This window comes from Ursus maritimus, unplaced genomic scaffold, assembly GCF_017311325.1.
Source record: "Ursus maritimus isolate PB19 unplaced genomic scaffold, ASM1731132v1 scaffold_2, whole genome shotgun sequence".
NCBI lineage: Eukaryota > Metazoa > Chordata > Mammalia > Carnivora > Ursidae > Ursus > Ursus maritimus.
This window is the reverse complement of record NW_024424452.1, coordinates 89120503-89140012: the sequence shown is the minus strand read 5'-3', so window position 1 is coordinate 89140012 and position 19510 is coordinate 89120503. Positions and strand designations below refer to the sequence as shown.

The window sequence follows — 19510 nt, the reverse complement described above, 5'->3', positions numbered from 1 at the left end:
TCAACACACCTACAAAGAAGTGGGGGTGGGGTGGGTGGAGAAGCTGAGTGGTCAGGAAAAACACAAGTAGGTGGTATGTAAGCTGAGCTTTGAAGGACAGAGTAAAATTCCGGGAAGCGGAGACAGAAAGGCACTGCGGAGAGAAAACACCACTAACAGTGGGAGTGCTGAGAGAACTGACTGCCGGCTCTGGGAAGCCATACAGTCAAACGCAGATGGGGTGCACTTGAGTCAACCGAGGCAGAGCTATGAGAGCCACACTAAGCCATGCTGAGAAGCGTGGTTTTGCGTGCTCTACTAAAGTCTGCATATTTAAGGAAGGGAGTGGCATACTCTGGCCTCTGAGTTACGATGATCATTCTAAAAAGAGTGACTTGGACAGCCTAGAAATGTGTGGCAGGTAGACCAACTAGGAGACTATGACTATTTTAGGAGACTTGAAATTAGCCAGTGTCAGTATGAATAGAAAGAAGGGACAGAATGAGAGCCACTGAAATTCATGGGGATAGGACATAGCAAAGACTTGTAAAAAAATGTTTGTGAACTCTAAATTTAATAATTAATGAAGCTGATATAATGTTATATTTACAGTTAAACATTTAATTATTATATTTTGCAATTTTCTTTGTTTTTTAGAACAAAAAATATTTTATTTCAGGTTTCAAATATTTTTAGAGGTTTCTGAAAAGCTCACAGGCCCACCGCTTGTGATCATAATGTTTACTGAATAAAATGGCCTGAGTTTTTCCATTCTTGCTATGAAACCCAGACACCATAAAGAAAATTACTGATAAATCTGAATACACAGAAATCTAAAATTGATAAATTTGAACACATAAAAATTTAAAACAGCTATACCACAGACACACAAAATATGATACATAAAGGTAAATCATAAACTGGGAAACTATTCACATATATGACACATACAAGAGCTAATACCCTTAATATCTAAAAAGCATTAACAAATCAATCCAAAAGAACAATACGCAGGGGCGCCTGGCTGGCTTAGCAGGTTAAGCTCCTGAGTCTTGATTTCGGGTCAGGTCATGATCTCAGGGGTGTGAGACCAAGCCCTCTGTCAGGCTCTGTGCTGGGCGTGGAGCCTCCTTAAGATTCTTTCTCTCCGCTCCTTCTGCCCCTCCCCCCACTCTCTTAAAAAAAAAAAAAAAGAACAATGCGAAAAAGAATTGCAGGAACCAAAGATGTACCTATGTTTTCAGTCTGGGAGACTTGTGCTCTCTCTCTTTCAAATAAAGTCAATAAAATCTTAAAAAAAAAAAAAAGGAGAGATTTTATTTATTTGAGAGAAAGAGAGAGAGAATGAGCCAGAGGAGAGGTGCAGTGGGAGAGGGAGAAGAAGGCTCCCCACTGAGCAGGGAGCCCTAAGCTGGGCTCCATCCCAGGACCCTGAGATCATGACCGGGGCTGAAGGGAGATGCTTAACCGACTGAATCACCCAGCGCCCCTCAAATAAATAAATAAAATCTTAAAAATATATATATACAAATAACTCTAAAAGCTCAACAATAAGAAAGCAAGTAACTGGGTGAAAAATTGGGCGAAAGACCTTAACTGACACCTCACCACAGAAGATACACATATGGCAAATGAGCTTATGAAAAGGTATTCCACATCACATCGTCAGAGAAGTGCGAACTGAAAGAACAAGGAGATACTACTACACACCTATTAGAATAGCCAAAACGTGGAACACTGGCAACACCAAATTCCGGCGACAACGTGCAGCAACAGAACTCACTCATTGCTGGTGGGAATGCAAAAGGGTACAGCCATTTGGAAGACAGTGTGGTGGTTTCTTACCAAACTAAACATACCCTCACCATCTGATCCAGCAACCATGCTCCTTAGCTTCTACCCAAAGGAGCTAAAAACTTATGTTCACTCAAAAATCTGCACATGAATGTTTATAGCAGCTTAAGTCATAATTGCCAAAACTTGGAAGCAACCAAGACGTCCTTCAGTAGGTGAATGGATAAATAAGCTGTGGTACATCAGACAATGTAAGTTTACTCAACACTAAGAGGAAATGAGCTATCAAGCTATCAAAGGACATGGAGAAACCTTAAATGCGTATTACTAAGTGAGAAACCAATCTGAGAAGCTTACTTACTGTATGATTCCAACAATATGAACATTCTGGAAAAGGCAAAACTATGGAAATAGTAAGAAGATTAGTGGTTGCCAGAGGCTGGGGGTGAGGGAGGGATAAACAGGCAGAACACAGTACATTTTTAGGGCAGTGAAAATACTCTGGATGGTATCATAATGATGGATACATGTCATTTTACATTTATCCATAGAATACACAAAAGCCAAGAGAACCATACTGTAAACCTTGGGTGATTATGATATATTACGATATGTTAATAATTTTATGGTATGTAGGTTCATCAACTGCAACAAATGTTACACTGATGAGGGATATTGATAATGAAAGAGTGGAAAGAGTGTGAAATGACAGAAAAAATACACATTGGTTTCTGTCCCCAGTTCTTGGCACAGAGCTCCTAAACCCCCTGGACTTCCCTACGTGTGCGAGCACTAGAGGCATCTTTTGTTTTAATACTTAGTCTTCGACCCTGGTTCCAGACACAGAACTCCTAAATCACTTGGAATTTCCTGGTGATAGGAGTATCTTTTGTTGTAATGAATGATTCTTGGTGGACTCCACTGCTTCAGGAAGGGGGCTGGTCACCAAAAAGACCCAATCAGATTATAAGCTTGTAACTTTCAGCCCCACCTCCCATCCTCTTTGAAGGGGAGAGAGGCTGGAGATTGAGTTAATGATCAGTCATGCCTATGTAATGAAGCCTCCATAAAACCCCTCAAAGTAGGGTTTTAGAGAACTTCTGGGTTGCTGAACACATGGAAATACTTAACAGGTGGTACTGGTGATGGCACGGAAGCTCTGCTCCCCTCCCCCCATATCTCATCTAATGCATCTCTTCCAGCTGGGGTTTCATCTGTAACCTTTATCATATCCTTTTATATTAAACCAGTAAACCTAAGTGTTTCCTTGAGCTCTGTGAGCCATTCTAGCAAATTATTGAACCCAGGAAGGGGTCATGGAAACCCCAATTTGTAGGTCAGTCCCAGGTGACAGCCTGGGACTTGTGATTGGCATCTGAAGGCAGAGGTGTAGTCTCGTGGGGGGCGTGGGGAAGGTAGACAGTGGAAGAACACCCAGCTGGTGTTGCAGAGAACTGCTCGTTGTGAGGAAAAACTCACACACATGGTGACCAGAAGTGAAGTGCAGTGGTAGTGGGAGAGTAAAGGAGAGACACACAGGGACTGTTTGTTCTTTAGAGGGAGGCTATCCATGGTGTGAGGGTTATATGCAAAATCTCTGTACCTTTCCCTCAGTTTTGCTGTGAACGTACAACTGCTCTGAAAGTCTTACCAACCAACCAATTAAGCACTTGTAATTGGGTCTATTTCTGGGTTATCTATCCTGTTTCATTGATTTACACACTTATCCTTATACTAATACCACATTGTCTTGATGTTTATAACTTTATAATAAGTCCTAAGTAAGGGTGTGTCCTCCATCTGGGTCCTTTCCTTTTCCATATAACTTTTAGAATAAGCTTGTAAATTTTTTCAGAAAGTCCTGTTGGAATTTTGATTGGGAGTGCATATAGATCAATCTGGGGAGGATGGAGAGCTTAACAACATTAAGTCTTTTGACCCATGAACAACAGTATCTCTGTCCATTTATTTTGATTTATCCTTAGGATTTTAATTTTTTTGAGGCTATTATAAATGGTATTTTTTAAAATTTCAATTTCTAATTGGTTCACTGCAAGTATAAAGGAAAACAACTGGTATCTGCATACTGACCTTGTGTTTTTAACTTTCAATTTCCAATTGTTCATTACCAGTGTATAGGAACTTTTTGATTTTTGTATATTGATTTTCTAGTCCTCAAACTTGCTGAACTCAACTTATTAACTCTAATAGCTTTTTAAAAACTAGATTCTTTGGGGTCTTCTACGCAGGTGTCATGTCATCTGTGAATAAAGAAAGTTTTATTTCTTCCTTCTAAATCCATCTGCCTTTTACTTCTCTCTTTTGCCTTAATGCACTGGCTAGAACTTCTAGTACGATGTTGAATCAAAGGGGAGAGAGTGGAAATCTCTGCCTTGTTCCTGGTCAGAAGGAAAGCATTCAGCCTTTCACCATTAAGAATGATGTTAGCTATCAATTACTTCAGGTTGAGGAAGCCCTCTTCTATTTCTATTTTGCTGTATCTTTTTTTAATCATGAAGAGAGGTTGAATTTTGTCAACTGTTTTTTTTCTATATATATATATATGGAGATGATCATATGTTTTGTTTTCATTTTGATCTGTTGATGCAGTAAAATATAATGATTTTCATGTGCTGAACCAACCTTGCATTCCTCGGATAAAGATATTTGAGTATGATTTATTATTCTTCTTGTATACTGCTGGGTTCACTTTGCTAACATTTTATTAAAGATGTTTGCATTGAGGCACCTGGGTGGCTCAGTCAGTTGAGTGTCCAACTCTTGGTTTCAGGTCAGCTCATGATCTCAGAGTCATGAGATGGAGCCTGGTGTTGGGCTCCATGCTCAGCAGGGTGCAGGGGAATCTGCTTGAGATTCTCTCTCTCCCCTGCCCCTCCCCACCACTCATGCTCAATCTCTCTCTCAAATTAATTAATTAAAAAAAAAAAGATGTTTGCATCTATATTCATGGGAGATATTGGCCTGCAGTTTTCTTTTCCTCTAGAGTCTTTTTCTGGTTTTGGTATTAGGGTAATGTCAGCCTCATAGAATGAGTTGGACAGCCTTTCCTCTTTTATTTTCTGGAAGAGTTGATGTGGAGAATTAGTTTTACTGTGGAAAAGTTTTTAGCTACAAATTCAATATCTTTAAGAGATATAAGGCTATCTAGGTTATCAATTTCTTTTGAGTTTGTGTCTTAAGAAATGTGTCCATTTCCTCTAAGTTATCTTATTGCTATGAAGTTGTTCATAATATCTCCTTATTTGCTTCATAATATCTGTACAATCTGTGACCACTCCCTTTCATTCCTGAAATTGGTAATTTGTTTCTCTTTTTTATTATCATTATTATTATTTTTTATTGCTCTGGCTAGGGGTCTATCAGTTTTATTAACCACTTCAAAGGTTTTCAATGATTTCATGGATTTTCTCATTGATTTTTGGTTTTCTATTTCAGCGATTTCTGCTCTCTGATCTTAGTTTATGCCTAAGCTTATCTTGGGCTTAATTTGCTCTTCATTCGCTAACTTTTGAAAAGTAGAAGCTTAGGTCATTGACTTGAGAGCTTTCTTCTAACAAACGCATTTAATTTCCCTCTAAACACTGCTCTAGCTGCATCCCAAAATTCTGATAGTGTTTCTTTTCACTCAGTTTAAAATATTTTGTAATTTCCCTTGGAATTTTGTCTTTGACCTATGAGTTACTTAGAAGTGTGTTTAAGTTTCTGACAACTGTGGGGGCGGGGTGGTTTCCACATATGTGTCTGTTACTGATTTCTAATTTAATCCTGTTGTGGCCACAGAGCAAACTTTGTATGAGTTTTATAATATTTGTTGAAATTTGTTTTATGGCCTAGAATATGGTCTATCTCGGTAAGTGTTCCATGTGTACTTGAAACAATATATTCTGTTTATTAGGTGGAGTGTTCTCTAGATGGTCTAGAGATCTAAAGATGATAATTAAGTCGACTTGGTTGATTGTATTGTTCAATTCTTTGATCTCCTTGCTGAATTTTTATCTACTTGCTCTATCAATTACTGATTTATAGCCTGACAATGAGTTGTTTCTCCCCAGCTACTCTAATAATTTTTGATTGAATGCAGAACATTGTATGTAGAAGGGCAGTGGAGGCTACATTAAATAACACTATTTACATCCAGAAATAGGTATGCCTCTTTTACTGTCATGCCATGAGCATGGGTGTTGAATCAATCTGGTCGGCAGTTGAACTGGGTTTGGGTTTTGTTGTTGCTATAGGTAACGTCAATGCATCACACACTTCAAGTTCCTCCAGCTGTGGGCTGCTGCCACCTTACGTTTTGTATGTGGCTGCAGGTGCCAGTGGGTTTTTTCAGGATTCCTGCTCCACCCTCAGCTTTCAGTAGTCATGCATGTCTACTACAGAGGGAGTTTCTCTCTGCACTCTTGCTCCTTCCCCATCGCTCAGAGTGCTACTGCTTATTACTCGGGGCAAGTCTCATGGTGGGAGTGGAACGGAGTTGTTGTCTTTTTGGGCTGGTCTCAGACTTATGCAGGCCCTCAGAGGCAGTGATTTCTCACTGTTCCTGCCACCCCCCCCCCAATGTCAACAAAACTCCACCTTGTATGAGGGAAAACATGTCTGGAGAGGGAGAGAGTTTTGTGCCCTGCTCTCAGTGGCAAGAGATATCTGCTTTGGGTCAGAGCAGGGCTCCTTGACCTTCCCGAGTGGCAAAAAGAGCTTGCTTTTACTCCTCCAAAAGCAGTGGCTATCTGCCTGGGCCTAGGGACAGGGGAAGAGGACAGAAAAGTTTTCTGCTCTCCCCGAGAGGCTTAAGGCATTTTGCTTCCTATGAAATAAGACTCCAGGGAAGTGGCTGGGTTTCATGCCTGGGTGACACTGAGAAGGGCTCTCTCCGTTCTCAATTCCTCTCTGGGTCTCCTAGCTAATGAAAAGGGGCATGCGAATGAGGACTACTCCTCTTGGGTCTGAGGCTCCTGGTTACTCTAGAATGTCACATTAGGTCACTTTAAGAGTTTGTTAATTTTAGCTGCCTTCTTTCCTGCTTTCATGGTGGATGCCTCCTCCTTGGGTGCTGCACCAAAGGTGAGACAATTTGTGTGTCTTGTAGGGGTTTGTTATCCTTCGGAATCCAGATTTCTTTGCTGCCATGCAACCTCTGCTATCTTATGGGTTCAAGAAATTAATGATCTTGTAGATTATCTATCCTTTTCTTCTTGTTAGTATGGGAGCATTGTTCTTTTGCACTTTTCTACATTTCAAATGGAAGTAGAACTCTATGGGAGTTTGGTTTTATTTTAAATTTTAAAAGATTTTATTTATTTGAGAGACAGAGAGAGAGAGAATGTGAGCGGGAAGGGGCAGAGCAGGAGGGAGAAAGAATGTGAAGCAGACTGCACTGAGCATGGAGCCTGACGTGGGGCTCAATTCCACAACTGCGAGACCATGACCTGAGCTGAAACCAAGAGTCGGATGGTTAACTGACTGAGCCACCCAGGCGTCCTGGGAGTTTGGTTTTAGATGATTTAGCAGTGATATTTCTTCTTTTGCTCTTTGTTGTTACTCAGATAAGGATAGTTTCTCTGGCTCCCTTGACTCCTTACTCTGCTGGTGGCTGCTTCCAGCTCTGGGCTCCCTGCTATAATGCTAAAAAATGGCATAAAGCCAGCAGCCAAAATCAGGTTGTGATGAGTTATAAACTTGGGACAGCTTTGGCGATCCTTTGTATTACCCACCCTGACAAACTCAGGTACCAAACTCTACTCCATAATAGCACAGGCTCAGAGGTAGTTCTAAGTGAACAGAGGTGGAGGACAGAATTTTACTCTGAGCTAAAGTCAGACCATTTGAGAATGCTATCTCTGTCTCTAGTGGTGCGGGATTTCTTAGAAGGCTATCAGGATTATCAATGTTAAATTAACATTTGATGAATGAATGAATGAATAAATAAGAGAGTAGGAGAAAAGGTAGAAAAAGGCAAGAATTGCCTATTCCAGTCCCAGGACAGGTGTTAATGGGCTAAGATCATATTTTGCTACGGTAGGTCACAGACAGGAGGATGGCGGAGACAGAATATCTTTACCAAGGCTCAGGACTCAACAGAAATTATGTAGGATTATAATATCTCTTAAAGAATTTAAAATAATCTTCCCCAAATAATATTATGGACATTTTAATTTTACATTTCCAGAGGTTTTACCATGAATCACTGTACACCAAATTAGATTCCAATGGAAGGCAGTCTCTTATAAAATGTAACAAAGTTAAAGACACATTGCCTAGTATCAAGTAGTTGTGAGAAGAGGGTTTTATCCTGCATAGAACTAGCTACCTGACATCTATATTCTGAGAAATAATCATTTAACCTTTTTGCTGCAGCTATCAGTCTCAACTTACTGTAAGAAACACTTGGTTAGGTTTTAAAATTGGAACTTTTAAAGCAGTATCAGAGGAATAAATTTCCCAGGGTATAAATCTGTAATACAGGATAATAACTACCGTTGTCAGATCACACTTCTCAAATCTAACCCAACACTTGAGACCCCTAAGCAGGAAGATCAAGGCTACATCGATGAGAACTACAGCTGAAGACACTACGCCGGCCGTCTCAGACAAGGAAGCATTACTTTCATCTGTGCCACAGAGTGAAGTGACTTTTCCAACAGTGAGAGATGGTATAATGTGGCAGTACGAACTCAGGAATAGAGCTTACGCTTTTAAGTTCCACATCCAGAGGAGCACAGCCAACCAGCTGAGAAAAGGCTAAGCAGGCTATCTAACAATCCCCTAACCTAACAAAGGTGAGTGCGATTTAAGGGATAAGAGGACACCACACAGGTGAATCTCATCCTGGTATGAGGAAGGCATCAATTATGTTTGTTTAGCACAGAGCCAACTGGCAAAGATAGGTGCCCAACAAATAGCTTTTGGAAAAACTATGCTTTGTACCCCCACTTAGGTGGTGAGCTACTTGATTACACGCTTTGTTATGTTCTCTTCTCCATCTAGCACAGTGCTGGGAACTTAGTATTTGCTCAAAATTCATTAGTTAATTGATTTCTCCGCCTTTGGCATCTTCAGTAAAGCACAATTCACAAGGCAGAGTCATCTTTCAGAAACGTGTGAGCTGCCCGTCCCCTCAAAATGGACAAAGGGAAAGGCGATGCGAGAGAGATGAGAAGGGTGCTAACATTTTGCCAAATTAATGAGGGGATACATTGGTGCCCACAATGTGCTGGGAAATACAAAAACAGTCATAAGCCTGTCTCGGAAAAGCTTGAGCAAGTCTATAGGGATTAGAACAGTTGCTGAATTTATGGTACCCTGGGAACCTCTATTTGTCAAGTGCCATAGAGGCAGCCCTGACACTGGCACAGGTGAAGATGAATTTTCATTCAGAGCAGTGAGCCTTCTGACTCCATTAATCCTCAGGGTTTTGATGATGAATTTCTTTCTTTTTTTTATTTTATTTATTTTCACTCTAATGCCTCCTCCCACTGCCCTGTAACAGCGTGGAAGGAACAGAACAGATGGTGCTTTACGTGGAAGACCGAGGGCTCATGAGGATACAAAGCCTGCCCACTCTGAAATCACATGACTGCACGTGCAAGGAAAAGCCTTGATTTCCCCTGGGAGACACAGATGCAATGATGTTAGTATTCCCAGTGGAGGGAGAGGAGGGGAAGGCTAACAGGCCATTTACAAGGAAGACCACACTTACACTAATATACTCTTCAGCAAGACCCGTGTTTAATCACAAAACAACAGGAGGACTGATATCTGAAGATTAAAAAACACCAAAGTGAAATAGAGGCAAGTAAGGGTTTTAGTATGCTGCTATGCAAAGCCTATTTAGAATGAACTAGTGAAGACATACAGTAGTAGAATACTGGCCTCTAGTTAACCTGCCATTGGCTCTGACCCAGTTTTAATCGGAAAAAGCCAGGATTTACAACCTGCTTAAGGATGGAGTTTGACAACTGCTATAATCAGAAGAGCTGTCAACACAAGGACAGCTGTCAAGCCAAACTGTAATTCATAAAAAATAATAGCTAAGCCCCTAAGATATCCCCAACATTGTCTGTACTTACTGGATTTAACTATACTTAGAGTTTTATGAAAGTTACAAAAATAGGTTAAGGGTCTTAAAATCAAATAAAAAAATAGCTACAGAGTACCTATTAAATAAAAAAGGGTAAATAATACTAAGTGACTAAATGGATAAATTATATCCAGCAGATTCCCTGGCACATAGTGTTTAATAAATGGTTATTATTATTATTACATGGCCAACTCTGTTTTGATGACCTTAAAAACTGGCAGAAGTCTAGTGACCTAGTAAAAAATCTTAATTAAAAATGAATCACTCCTATAAGTGATTATTAATTAAATTTAAAATCTTAATTTCATGAAATATTCCTGAGTTGTCAGAATATTTTAGTTTTATATATTTGTAATGTCAAAGCCTCTTAACTAATGATATTATTTTAGTGTTTAATTATCTTGATTATAATATACATGGTATTTGTTTTGTTCTTTCTGCAATGAATAATATAATCTGAGAGACAGAGATAGAGGTTGTTTTACTAGATCAATTTTGGGCAGAATCAGAGATAATTTTTGTTAATGTTGAAACTCTCAGTGAACAGAAATAAGAATATAAAAGCACATGGATGGACACAGATATTGATAAAGTACAGTTCTGAAAAATAGCCTTGACTCACTAAGGTGACCAATGATAAAGAATTTTAATTTATTTCTATAAAAGATTATCCTCCAGAAAATAATGTCTGCTTTAAAAGGATACCGGGGCTGTAATTATTTATGAAATTACGGAAACGCGACTGGAAGTGGAATCAGAAGACCTGGACAAGTGTTTTGGCTCTGCTCCTACAACTTGTACTACCCTGTCAAGGTCACTTGGCCCCTCCAGACTTCAGTTTTTTATTTGCAAATGTAGAAACAAGACCTAGCTCAGACATCTGTTAGAAAGGTTAAGAGATTATATATATGAAAACAGTACCACCACCACCACCTTCAATGAAAACAGTACCACCACCACCACCTTCTATCTATCTGGGTCTGGAGTTTTAACATTTTATTAGAGTATATATAAATTAAATACAGAAGAGGACCAAAATCATATATACAAATTTTCTTAACATGAAATTATCCACATAACTAACTAGCACACAGATCAAGAATCAGATCATTAGAATCTCAGAAGCATTGCTCCCCTGTTAACCCCTTCCAAACACTACCTTACTGCCTATCCATTACCCCAAGGAAACCATTCTCCTGTTTACTAATGCTGGAGATGAGTTTTTCCTGTTTTTGACCTTTATATAAATGGATGCATACAGTTGTACTCTTTTGTGTCTGGCACCTTGAACTCAACAGTACGTCTGTGAGATTCATCCAAGGTGTTGCACGTAGTTGTAGTTCTTGTTTATTGCTGTATAGAATTCCATTGGATGAATATCTTACCTGATCAGATCTCATAATTCCTGCATCTGAAGATTGGAGCATTTTATCAGTTACAGAAATTATTAATAAATGTATCTTCAAATATTGATTCTTACCTACTTTCTCCTTCTGGAACTCCTATTTAAAAATGCTGGACTTCACTATTTTACACTCAATGTCTCTTCCACATTTCCATCTCTTTATCTTCTGTGCTGCCATTTAGAACTACCTTTCTGTTCACCATTTTTTAAAAAAGACTTTTGCCAGTTCTGCATTTTAACCTATCCATTGTGAAATTTCTGTATTTTTTATTTATTGAAGTTCTTTTGGTTCTCAAATCTGCCTGTTCTGTCTTGTTCTTATGTTTTTCATCCATTGATTTTATACCAACTTCTGATAATTTCTTCAGTAAAACTACTGAAGTTCTTCGAAGTCTAGTCCTGAGGTTTACTATGTCCGCTGACAATCACCTAAGTATACTTTGTAGTTTTGGATTATAAGCTCATTTTCAGCAGGGCTTCTTTCTGTAGCAATTTTGTGCTGCTCTAGTGGAGGAGGTGTCCTGCAAGAGAAGTTTAGCATTTGCTTTTCCCAGGTCCCTCATGGGTAACCAGCCTGTACACTTATTACGTTAATTTCTTGACTTGAGGATTTATGAAGCAATCAGAGTATAAATTTAAACCCCAAACTCACATGAGATGGAGCCTTTTCCCCCCACTCAAAATTCTGGTGTGTGGCTGATTAGCTTCTTCGTCTTCCTTCCTTATACTAGTGGGCCAACTTTTTCTAATGTAACTATTATTATTTTTTTCTAAACTGAGGGTGTAGCCCTTTGAGTGTCCTGGCTTATGTGCAGGGTCTCAGTTTCAACGCCTCATTATTTCTCATTCAGGAAGCATCGTTTCCAGGGTTTGGTGCCACTGAAATCCAAGCCCACAGTTTTCCCAGTTTAGATGCAGCGTTAGCTCACACACTTACCATTATGGTTGTCTCATCCTTGCATATTGGGTGGGAGTTCAAGACACCTAAGTCTGGGGACGTCCCTTCACCTTTATAGAGGATTTTTGGTATATTTTATTTAGCAAATAGCAGATGCTCAAAAATATTCGTTGAATGAATGAAATATAATTAAGAAAGTAAGTCATATTCACAGTACTAATAGAGCTTATGATATTGTGATTTCAAAGAATTTAAAATTAATTTTCAGACAAATTATATATAACAATTTCTCTTCCATATATATAAAGAATCACCAAATAGAGAAGTTATTAAAGGGTTTATAGGAAAACCTTTTTATCCTATGCTTGTATTCTAGCCCTGCAGTTCCTCTTCCCTCAGGCAACCAACACTGGCTTTTCGTGTACCCTTCCAGAGATATCTTATGCAGTTACTAGCAAGTAAGTACAGATATATTTATATACACTGCTCTGCACCTTAATCCTTTCACTTAACAATGTATCTTCCATACAGAGATTTTTCCATATTAATACATAAATAAAATATAGCTTATTTTGAAGCCAGTCAGGAAGACCTTTGGAAAATCCAATCCTGTTGTTATCTAGAAATGCATTTTGCATATACCACGCTTGAATGGACACATTCCCACCTCCGCAAGGCATTCACCCCTAACGGTTACCTAGGGATGACAGAGTGACTCATCTACATTCTCAAGGGCGCAATCAGTCTGGCTTAGATGTTTCTACAGTTTCTGTTTAAGTTTAAAATTTTAATATACTTATCATAATTTAAATTATGATTTGCATTTTTGAGTGTTTTCTTAAGAAACCACTCCATGGGACGCCTGGGTGGCTCATTTGGTTAAGCGTCTGCCTTCAGCTCAGGTCAGTCCTGGGATCGAGTTCTGCATCGGGCTCCTTGCTCAGTGGGGAGCCTGCTTTTCCCTCTGCTTGCAGCTCCGCCTGCTTATGTGTGCACTCTCTCTCTGACAAATAAATAAAATCTATTAAAAAAAAACCAACAAACCATTCCTTATCCTATTCATCTAAAAGTTTGTAATTTTGCTTTTCTTTATATATGCATCCAATTCACCTAAAATTGATTTATGTGTATGGGGTGTGCTGTTTGGTTATCTACTGTAGTATAACAAACCACTCAAAATCTAGTGGCTTAAATACAACAATGTATTATTTTTCATGATTCTGTGGGTTGACCAGCTGGTTCTTTTGCTTCAAAGAACTAATTTTTAGTTTGTTGATTTTCTCTATTGTTTTTCTATTCTCTATTTCATTTATTTCTACTCTAATCTCTATTATTCTTTCTGCTTTCTTTAGGCTTTGTTTACTCTTCTCCAGTGTCTTAAAGAGGAAGGTTAAGTTAGTTACTGATTCGAGATTTTTCTTCTTTCTTAACATAGGCATTCACAGCTATAAATTTCTCTGCAAGCACTGCTTTAGCTGCACTCCGTAAGTTTCGGCATGTGTTACGTTCATTTCCATTCATCTCAAAGTATTTTCTGATTTCTCTTTTAATTTCCTCCTTCTTGACTCACTTGTTACTTAAGAGTGTGTTGATTAGTTTTCTCATTTTGTGAGTTTTCAAGTCTTGATATCTAATTTCAGTCCACTGTGTTTGGAGAACATACACTGTATTATTTCTATTCTTTTAAATTTACTGAGGTTGTTTCATGGCCTTCATATTGTGTATCCTGAAGAACACTCTATGTGCGCTTGAAAAGAATATATATTCTGTTGTCATTGGATGGAGCGTTTCATAGATGTCTGTTAGATCTTTGATTTATAGTGTTGTTCAGGTCTTCCATTTCCTTGTTCACCTTCTGTTTAGCTGCCCTATCCATTATTGAAAGTGGGGTGCTGCAATCTCCAACTATTATTCTTGAATTGTCTATTTTGAGTTTTCTCTTTAGTGATTACTCTAGGGTTTTCTTTAGGGTTACTCTAGGGTTTACCACATAAACGTTTTAACTCCAGCTTCAGATTTATGCTCAGCTTAATTCCAGTGATATGTAGAAACATTACTCCCATATATCCCTACTGCATTTTCCCTCTTTTGGTGGTAGTATTGTTATACCTGTTACAATTATTAATGTTACAAATCCAACAAGACATTATTACAATTACTTTAACATCTGTAATCACTTTCTTAACCCATTATAACTTTGTTCTCACCCATCTCCTTTAGGCTGTTACTGGCAAATATATTATACTTCTATATGTTTTGGGCCCAATAATACATTATATACATATTATTTTAGATACTACTTTTTAAAATCAGTTAAGGAAAGAAAAGAGAAAAAAGTATGCTTTATACTGTCTTTTATAACTGTACGATTGTATTTATGAGCGTTCTTTGTTTTTCATATGGATTTGAATTACTTTTTGGGTCATTTGCTTTTAGTTTGAATATTTTCCTTTAGTATTTCTTGTCAGATAGGTGTGCTAGCAACGAATTCTCTCAGTTTTTGTTATCTGGGAAAGACTTTATTCCATCTTCATTTTTGAAAGACAGTTTTGCTAGATATAGATTATAGATATAGATTCCTTCTATTTCTATAAATAGATATTCAAGGTCAGAACACAGTGGGATAACATATCGAAAGTGCTCCAAGGAAACCACTCAACTGGGGCACAAATTGTCCTACAAACCAACCCAATCAAATTGTGGCTTCTTTAAAGTTCAGTGTTTGATATTTTTCTTACTCATGAAGGCTCCTTCCAGATGTAGTATTCTCCCATCCTCTCCACTATTTTTGAGAGTACCCTTAGCCTTGAACTTCTCCAGGCTCTGCTGCAAATGAGGTCAGATCCTTTGGGAAGCGAGCAGGAGCTGTTTTATAGTCTGCTTCTCTCTCCAGGCAAAATCTCTGAGTCAGATTCTGGAGCTGGGAGTGTGGACAACAGCAAGCTTCTCTTTGAGTGACACCCTTCCTCCCCCTACTCTAGCAGTTTGTGCTTGGTGGCAGTGTGGGGGCAGCCTGGTTTGCCTCTCCTGGCATGGAGCCACTACCTTGCAAGAAAGGGCAAGGGTGATCAGGGCCTCCATATTGTCAGTGTACCACATGGGGGGATGCTGGACAAGATAAGGGAGCCTCCATCTCTTGACTGCACTTGCCTAGGACTTAGCTCTCTATATTTACTTTCTACCTTTTATACTATGTTTAAGAATGTAATTTAAAAAACTGATCTTCTATTCAGCATCTTTGTTAAACTGTATTAGTTTTAATAATTTGACTGCAGAGTCTCTTGAATTTCTATGTAGCTACTTATTTTGTTTGAGATTAATGATGATTTTGTTTCTTTTTGTCCATCCCATGTACTTTTTAGTTCTTTTGCTTTTCTTTCTGTATAGTCTAGGATTCCAATATAACATTAAAGAAAATTAGTTTTGGTAGGCGTCCTTTTCTCATTCCTGTTTTTAAAGGAAATGCTTCAAACATTTCACCTTTAGTAATATTTGCACTAGGTTTTTGATATATAATTTAATCAGGCCATAGAAGTCTCCTTGCATATCATTTATTAAGAGTTTTTATCATAAACAATCATATTAGCTAACATCTACTGAGTACCTCCAAGGTGTTGGACATTGTCCTAAGCACTTTACATAGATTAGCTCATTATATGTTTATAACATATCTCTGAGGTTATTATTCCTATCTCACCATAAGTAAACAGGTGCATTGAAGTTAAATAATCTGTTCAGTAGTAGAACTAGAATTTGAACCCAGATGTCTGGCTTAAGAGCCTGGGGTCTTAACCACTTTTCTGTATTGCTTCTTTATATTGCATTCTGTATTGAATTTCCTCAATTGCTTTTTCTGCATCTGAATTGACCAAATGGTTTTTCAATATACTAATGTGGCAAACTACATTAATAAATGTTTAAACTGTTAAATCCTTTGAATTCCTAGGAAAAATTCAACTTAATCACATCTTAAAAAAAGACACTGATGGATTTCATTTGCTATTATTTTATTTAGGATTTTTACATATATGTTCAAAAGTGAGACTGACTCACGAGTTTCCTTTTTTTTTTTTTTTAAGATTTTATTTATTTATGTGACAGAGAGACAGCCAGCGAGAGAGGGAACACAGCAGGGGAGTGGGAGAGGAAGAAGCAGGCTCCTAGCCAAGGAGCCCGATGTGGGACTCGATCCTGGAACGCCGGGATCACGCCCTGAGCTGAAGGCAGACGCTTAACGACTGCGCTACCCAGGCGCCCCCACAAGTTTCCTTTTTTTATGCTGGTTTTGGTACCCAGGTTATACTAGGTAAACTCATAATCAGTTGGCAGCATGCATTTGGTGATATTCAATCTTCATTATTAGGCTGATAAACATAGTTATTAGCATTACCAGCTAGCCCAATAGTTTAGACTCCTGGACAACTCAGTGAGGTTTCTGACATCCAAGCAAATGCTAATAAGCAGCAGACAAAAATATCCAGGGGCATCTGGGTCATTTATTACTGCATGGTGGTCCAAGATGGCCAAAACTGGCGAAAGAGCCTAATGTATCCTGTCTCCCAAAGTCTGATGGTGGTTGATCCTTAATCTGATTTAAATATTGATGGTTGTCTTTTACTCAACCATATTCACACCCAAATAGAATAAAAGTAAGGATACTTTACTAAGTGCTTTATTTACAAAATACTTCAATATCTTTTATCTCACTGAATTTACCCAATACTCTTTGAGAGCCACATTATGTCCATCTCACAGATTATCCTCTCTTTTATAGATTAGTTAAGTGAGGATTACTCAACTAAGCTAATCAGTTAGTAAGTAAAATGAGTTAAAAAATCAAATCAATTTTTCTTCCCTTCAATTACATCATGAAAGGATGGATTTCTTACAGGACTGGAGCTCCTACAGTGACGATGGTTAGCATCTCAGTTGTCGTTGACAGTACCAAAAACAAAATAATGATGGTATAGAAAGGCTCAACTTACTATGAAGGTTCCCATAAGAATTTTAATATAGCTCTAACTTTAGAGGTTATTAATCTATTTTTAAACAAAAAAATTAGTGTATTTCTGCTAGTGACCATTTTCCTTTTTATATTTTTTATATTATTTCTTAAAATTCAAGTATCATTAACAACAGTGTTATACTAGTTTCAAATATACAACATAATGGTTCAACAATACTATACATTTCTCAGTGTTCCTCAAGATAAGTATAGCCTTAATCTCCTTTACCCATTTCATCAACTCCCATATCCCTACTCCCCTCCCCTCTAGCAGCCACCAGTTTGTTCTCTGGGTTTTTTTTTTGGTCGTTTGTTTTTTTAAAGCAGGCTCCAAGCCTAGCATGGAGCCCAACATGGGGCTTGAACTCACGACCCTGAGATCAAGACGTGAGCTGAGATCAAGAGTCGGACACTTAACCGACTGAGGGACCCAGGTGCCCCTGTTCTCTGTACAAGAGTCTGTGTCTTCTTTCCTTTGTTCGTTTGTTTCTTAAATTCTTAATTTCTTAAATGAGCAAAATCATATGGCATTTTTCTTTCTCTGACTGACTTATTTCAGTTAGCATTATACCCTTTAGGTTCACACCCACGTTGTTGCAAATAGCAAGATTTCATTCTTCCGTTGTGGCTGAGTAGTATTTCCTAGTGTGTGTGTGTATACATATTTACACATACACACCACATCCTCTTTACCCATTCATCTATCAATGGACATTTGGGTTGCTTCCATATCTTGGCTATTATAAATAATGCGGCAATACACACAGGGGTGCATATCTTTTTGAATTAGTGTTTTTGTTTTTCTTTGGGTAAATACACAGCAGTGGAATTACTGGATCATGTGGTAATTCTATTTTTAATTTTTTGAGGAACCTCCATATTGTTTTCCACAGTGGCTGTACCAACTGACCAGGCATTTTTCTAAGTGCTACACAGGGTTGGACAAGGTTGAAATAAACAGAGAAAACCTCCTAATATGATTATTAATAATTTGGAAATATCTTACCATAATGTAGAGCTGTTTGACCTTCATTATCCTGTAAAAGAAACACACAACACATTTTAGAAGTCTACATTATTGCAAAAGTATGAAAGTCCATAAGCTATAGCAAATATATCTCATCTACCAAAGTCATATAGATTTATCAGTGCGGGGCGCCTGGGTGGCACAGCGGTTAAGCGTCTGCCTTCGGCTCAGGGCGTGATCCTGGCATTATGGGATCGAGCCCCACATCAGGCTCCTCTGCTATGAGCCTGCTTCTTCCTCTCCCACTCCCCCTGCTTGTGTTCCCTCTCTCGCTGGCTGTCTCTATCTCTGTCAAATAAATAAATAAAATCTTAAAAAAAAAAGATTTATCAGATGCAGTTCTTTGAGCCTCCCAGTAACTTCCAGCCAAGCTCTGTACCGCGGAGAGCAGGAGGTTGTTGAATGGCAACTTGTGCATCTCAGCCGCTGCAGCAGAGTCCCACACAACCAGGCTGCAGATATTAAACCAAAGGGACCCTCTTAAAATGCAGCAGTCTGATTGCCCCATCTGTGGCAAAAAAAACCCTGACACGGTATATCCTTCATTTTGGTTAGTATTATAATGTTTTTTCTGAGTTTATCTCCAAATCTATCGAATAAATCTGTGATTTCTCATAAAAGTCAGTAGCTTTTGGGGCGCCTGCGTGGCTCAGTCAGTGAAGTGTGTGCCTTTGGCGTAGGTCATGATCTCAGGGTCCTAGGATCGAGTCCCATGTCGGGCTCTCTGCTCAGTGGGCAGTCTGCTTCTCCCTCTCCCTCTGCCCCTCCCACCACTCATGCTCGCTCGTGCTCTCTCTCATAAATAAAATCTTAAAAAAAGTTAGTAGCTTTTTAATCCTCTTTCAAATAGTCACATTCCAGGCTCATAATACTATCAAATATTACCAGATCAAATATCATAAGGAAATGTGATTTCAAAGCACATGAAATCCTGGAAGTTAAGAAAGTCAGAAGCTCCCATAGATAACTCCAACAGTTCAGTTAATTTTTTTATTCTTTTAAAACCAAGATACTCTAACTGTACACACTAATTATAGCTCACGTAAGTACCTTTTTAGCAATGCGGCCTCTTAAGTTGAGAGCAGGTGATCATATTAATGAGCAACAAGTAAATCAGGATTAAGTACAAGTAAGAAGTAGAATTTAGTTGTTAATTTGATATTCACTTAGTAATATGCATAGCCACTGTTGTGCCCCTGGTAATTAAGAACAAATGCTTAATTATTGTGAATAACTGGGAAAGGGTGATTTTATGACCTCATCAACGATTCCTGGGCACACCATATCTACTTCTCTCACTT

The 19510-nt window shown here is 38.5% G+C and overlaps 1 protein-coding gene across 3 annotated transcripts in view; it reads right to left on the bottom strand.

Moving 5' to 3' along the window:
* Nucleotides 1-19510, bottom strand: part of ACBD6 (acyl-CoA binding domain containing 6) — a 198279-nt gene that overhangs the window by 2149 nt on the left and 176620 nt on the right. For all 3 annotated transcript variants that reach the window (XM_008701135.2, XM_008701133.2, XM_008701134.2), the window contains one exon: nucleotides 18189-18219. In XM_008701135.2, the coding sequence (XP_008699357.1) occupies nucleotides 18189-18219 (31 nt within the window). The remainder of the gene's footprint in view (nucleotides 1-18188; nucleotides 18220-19510) is intronic.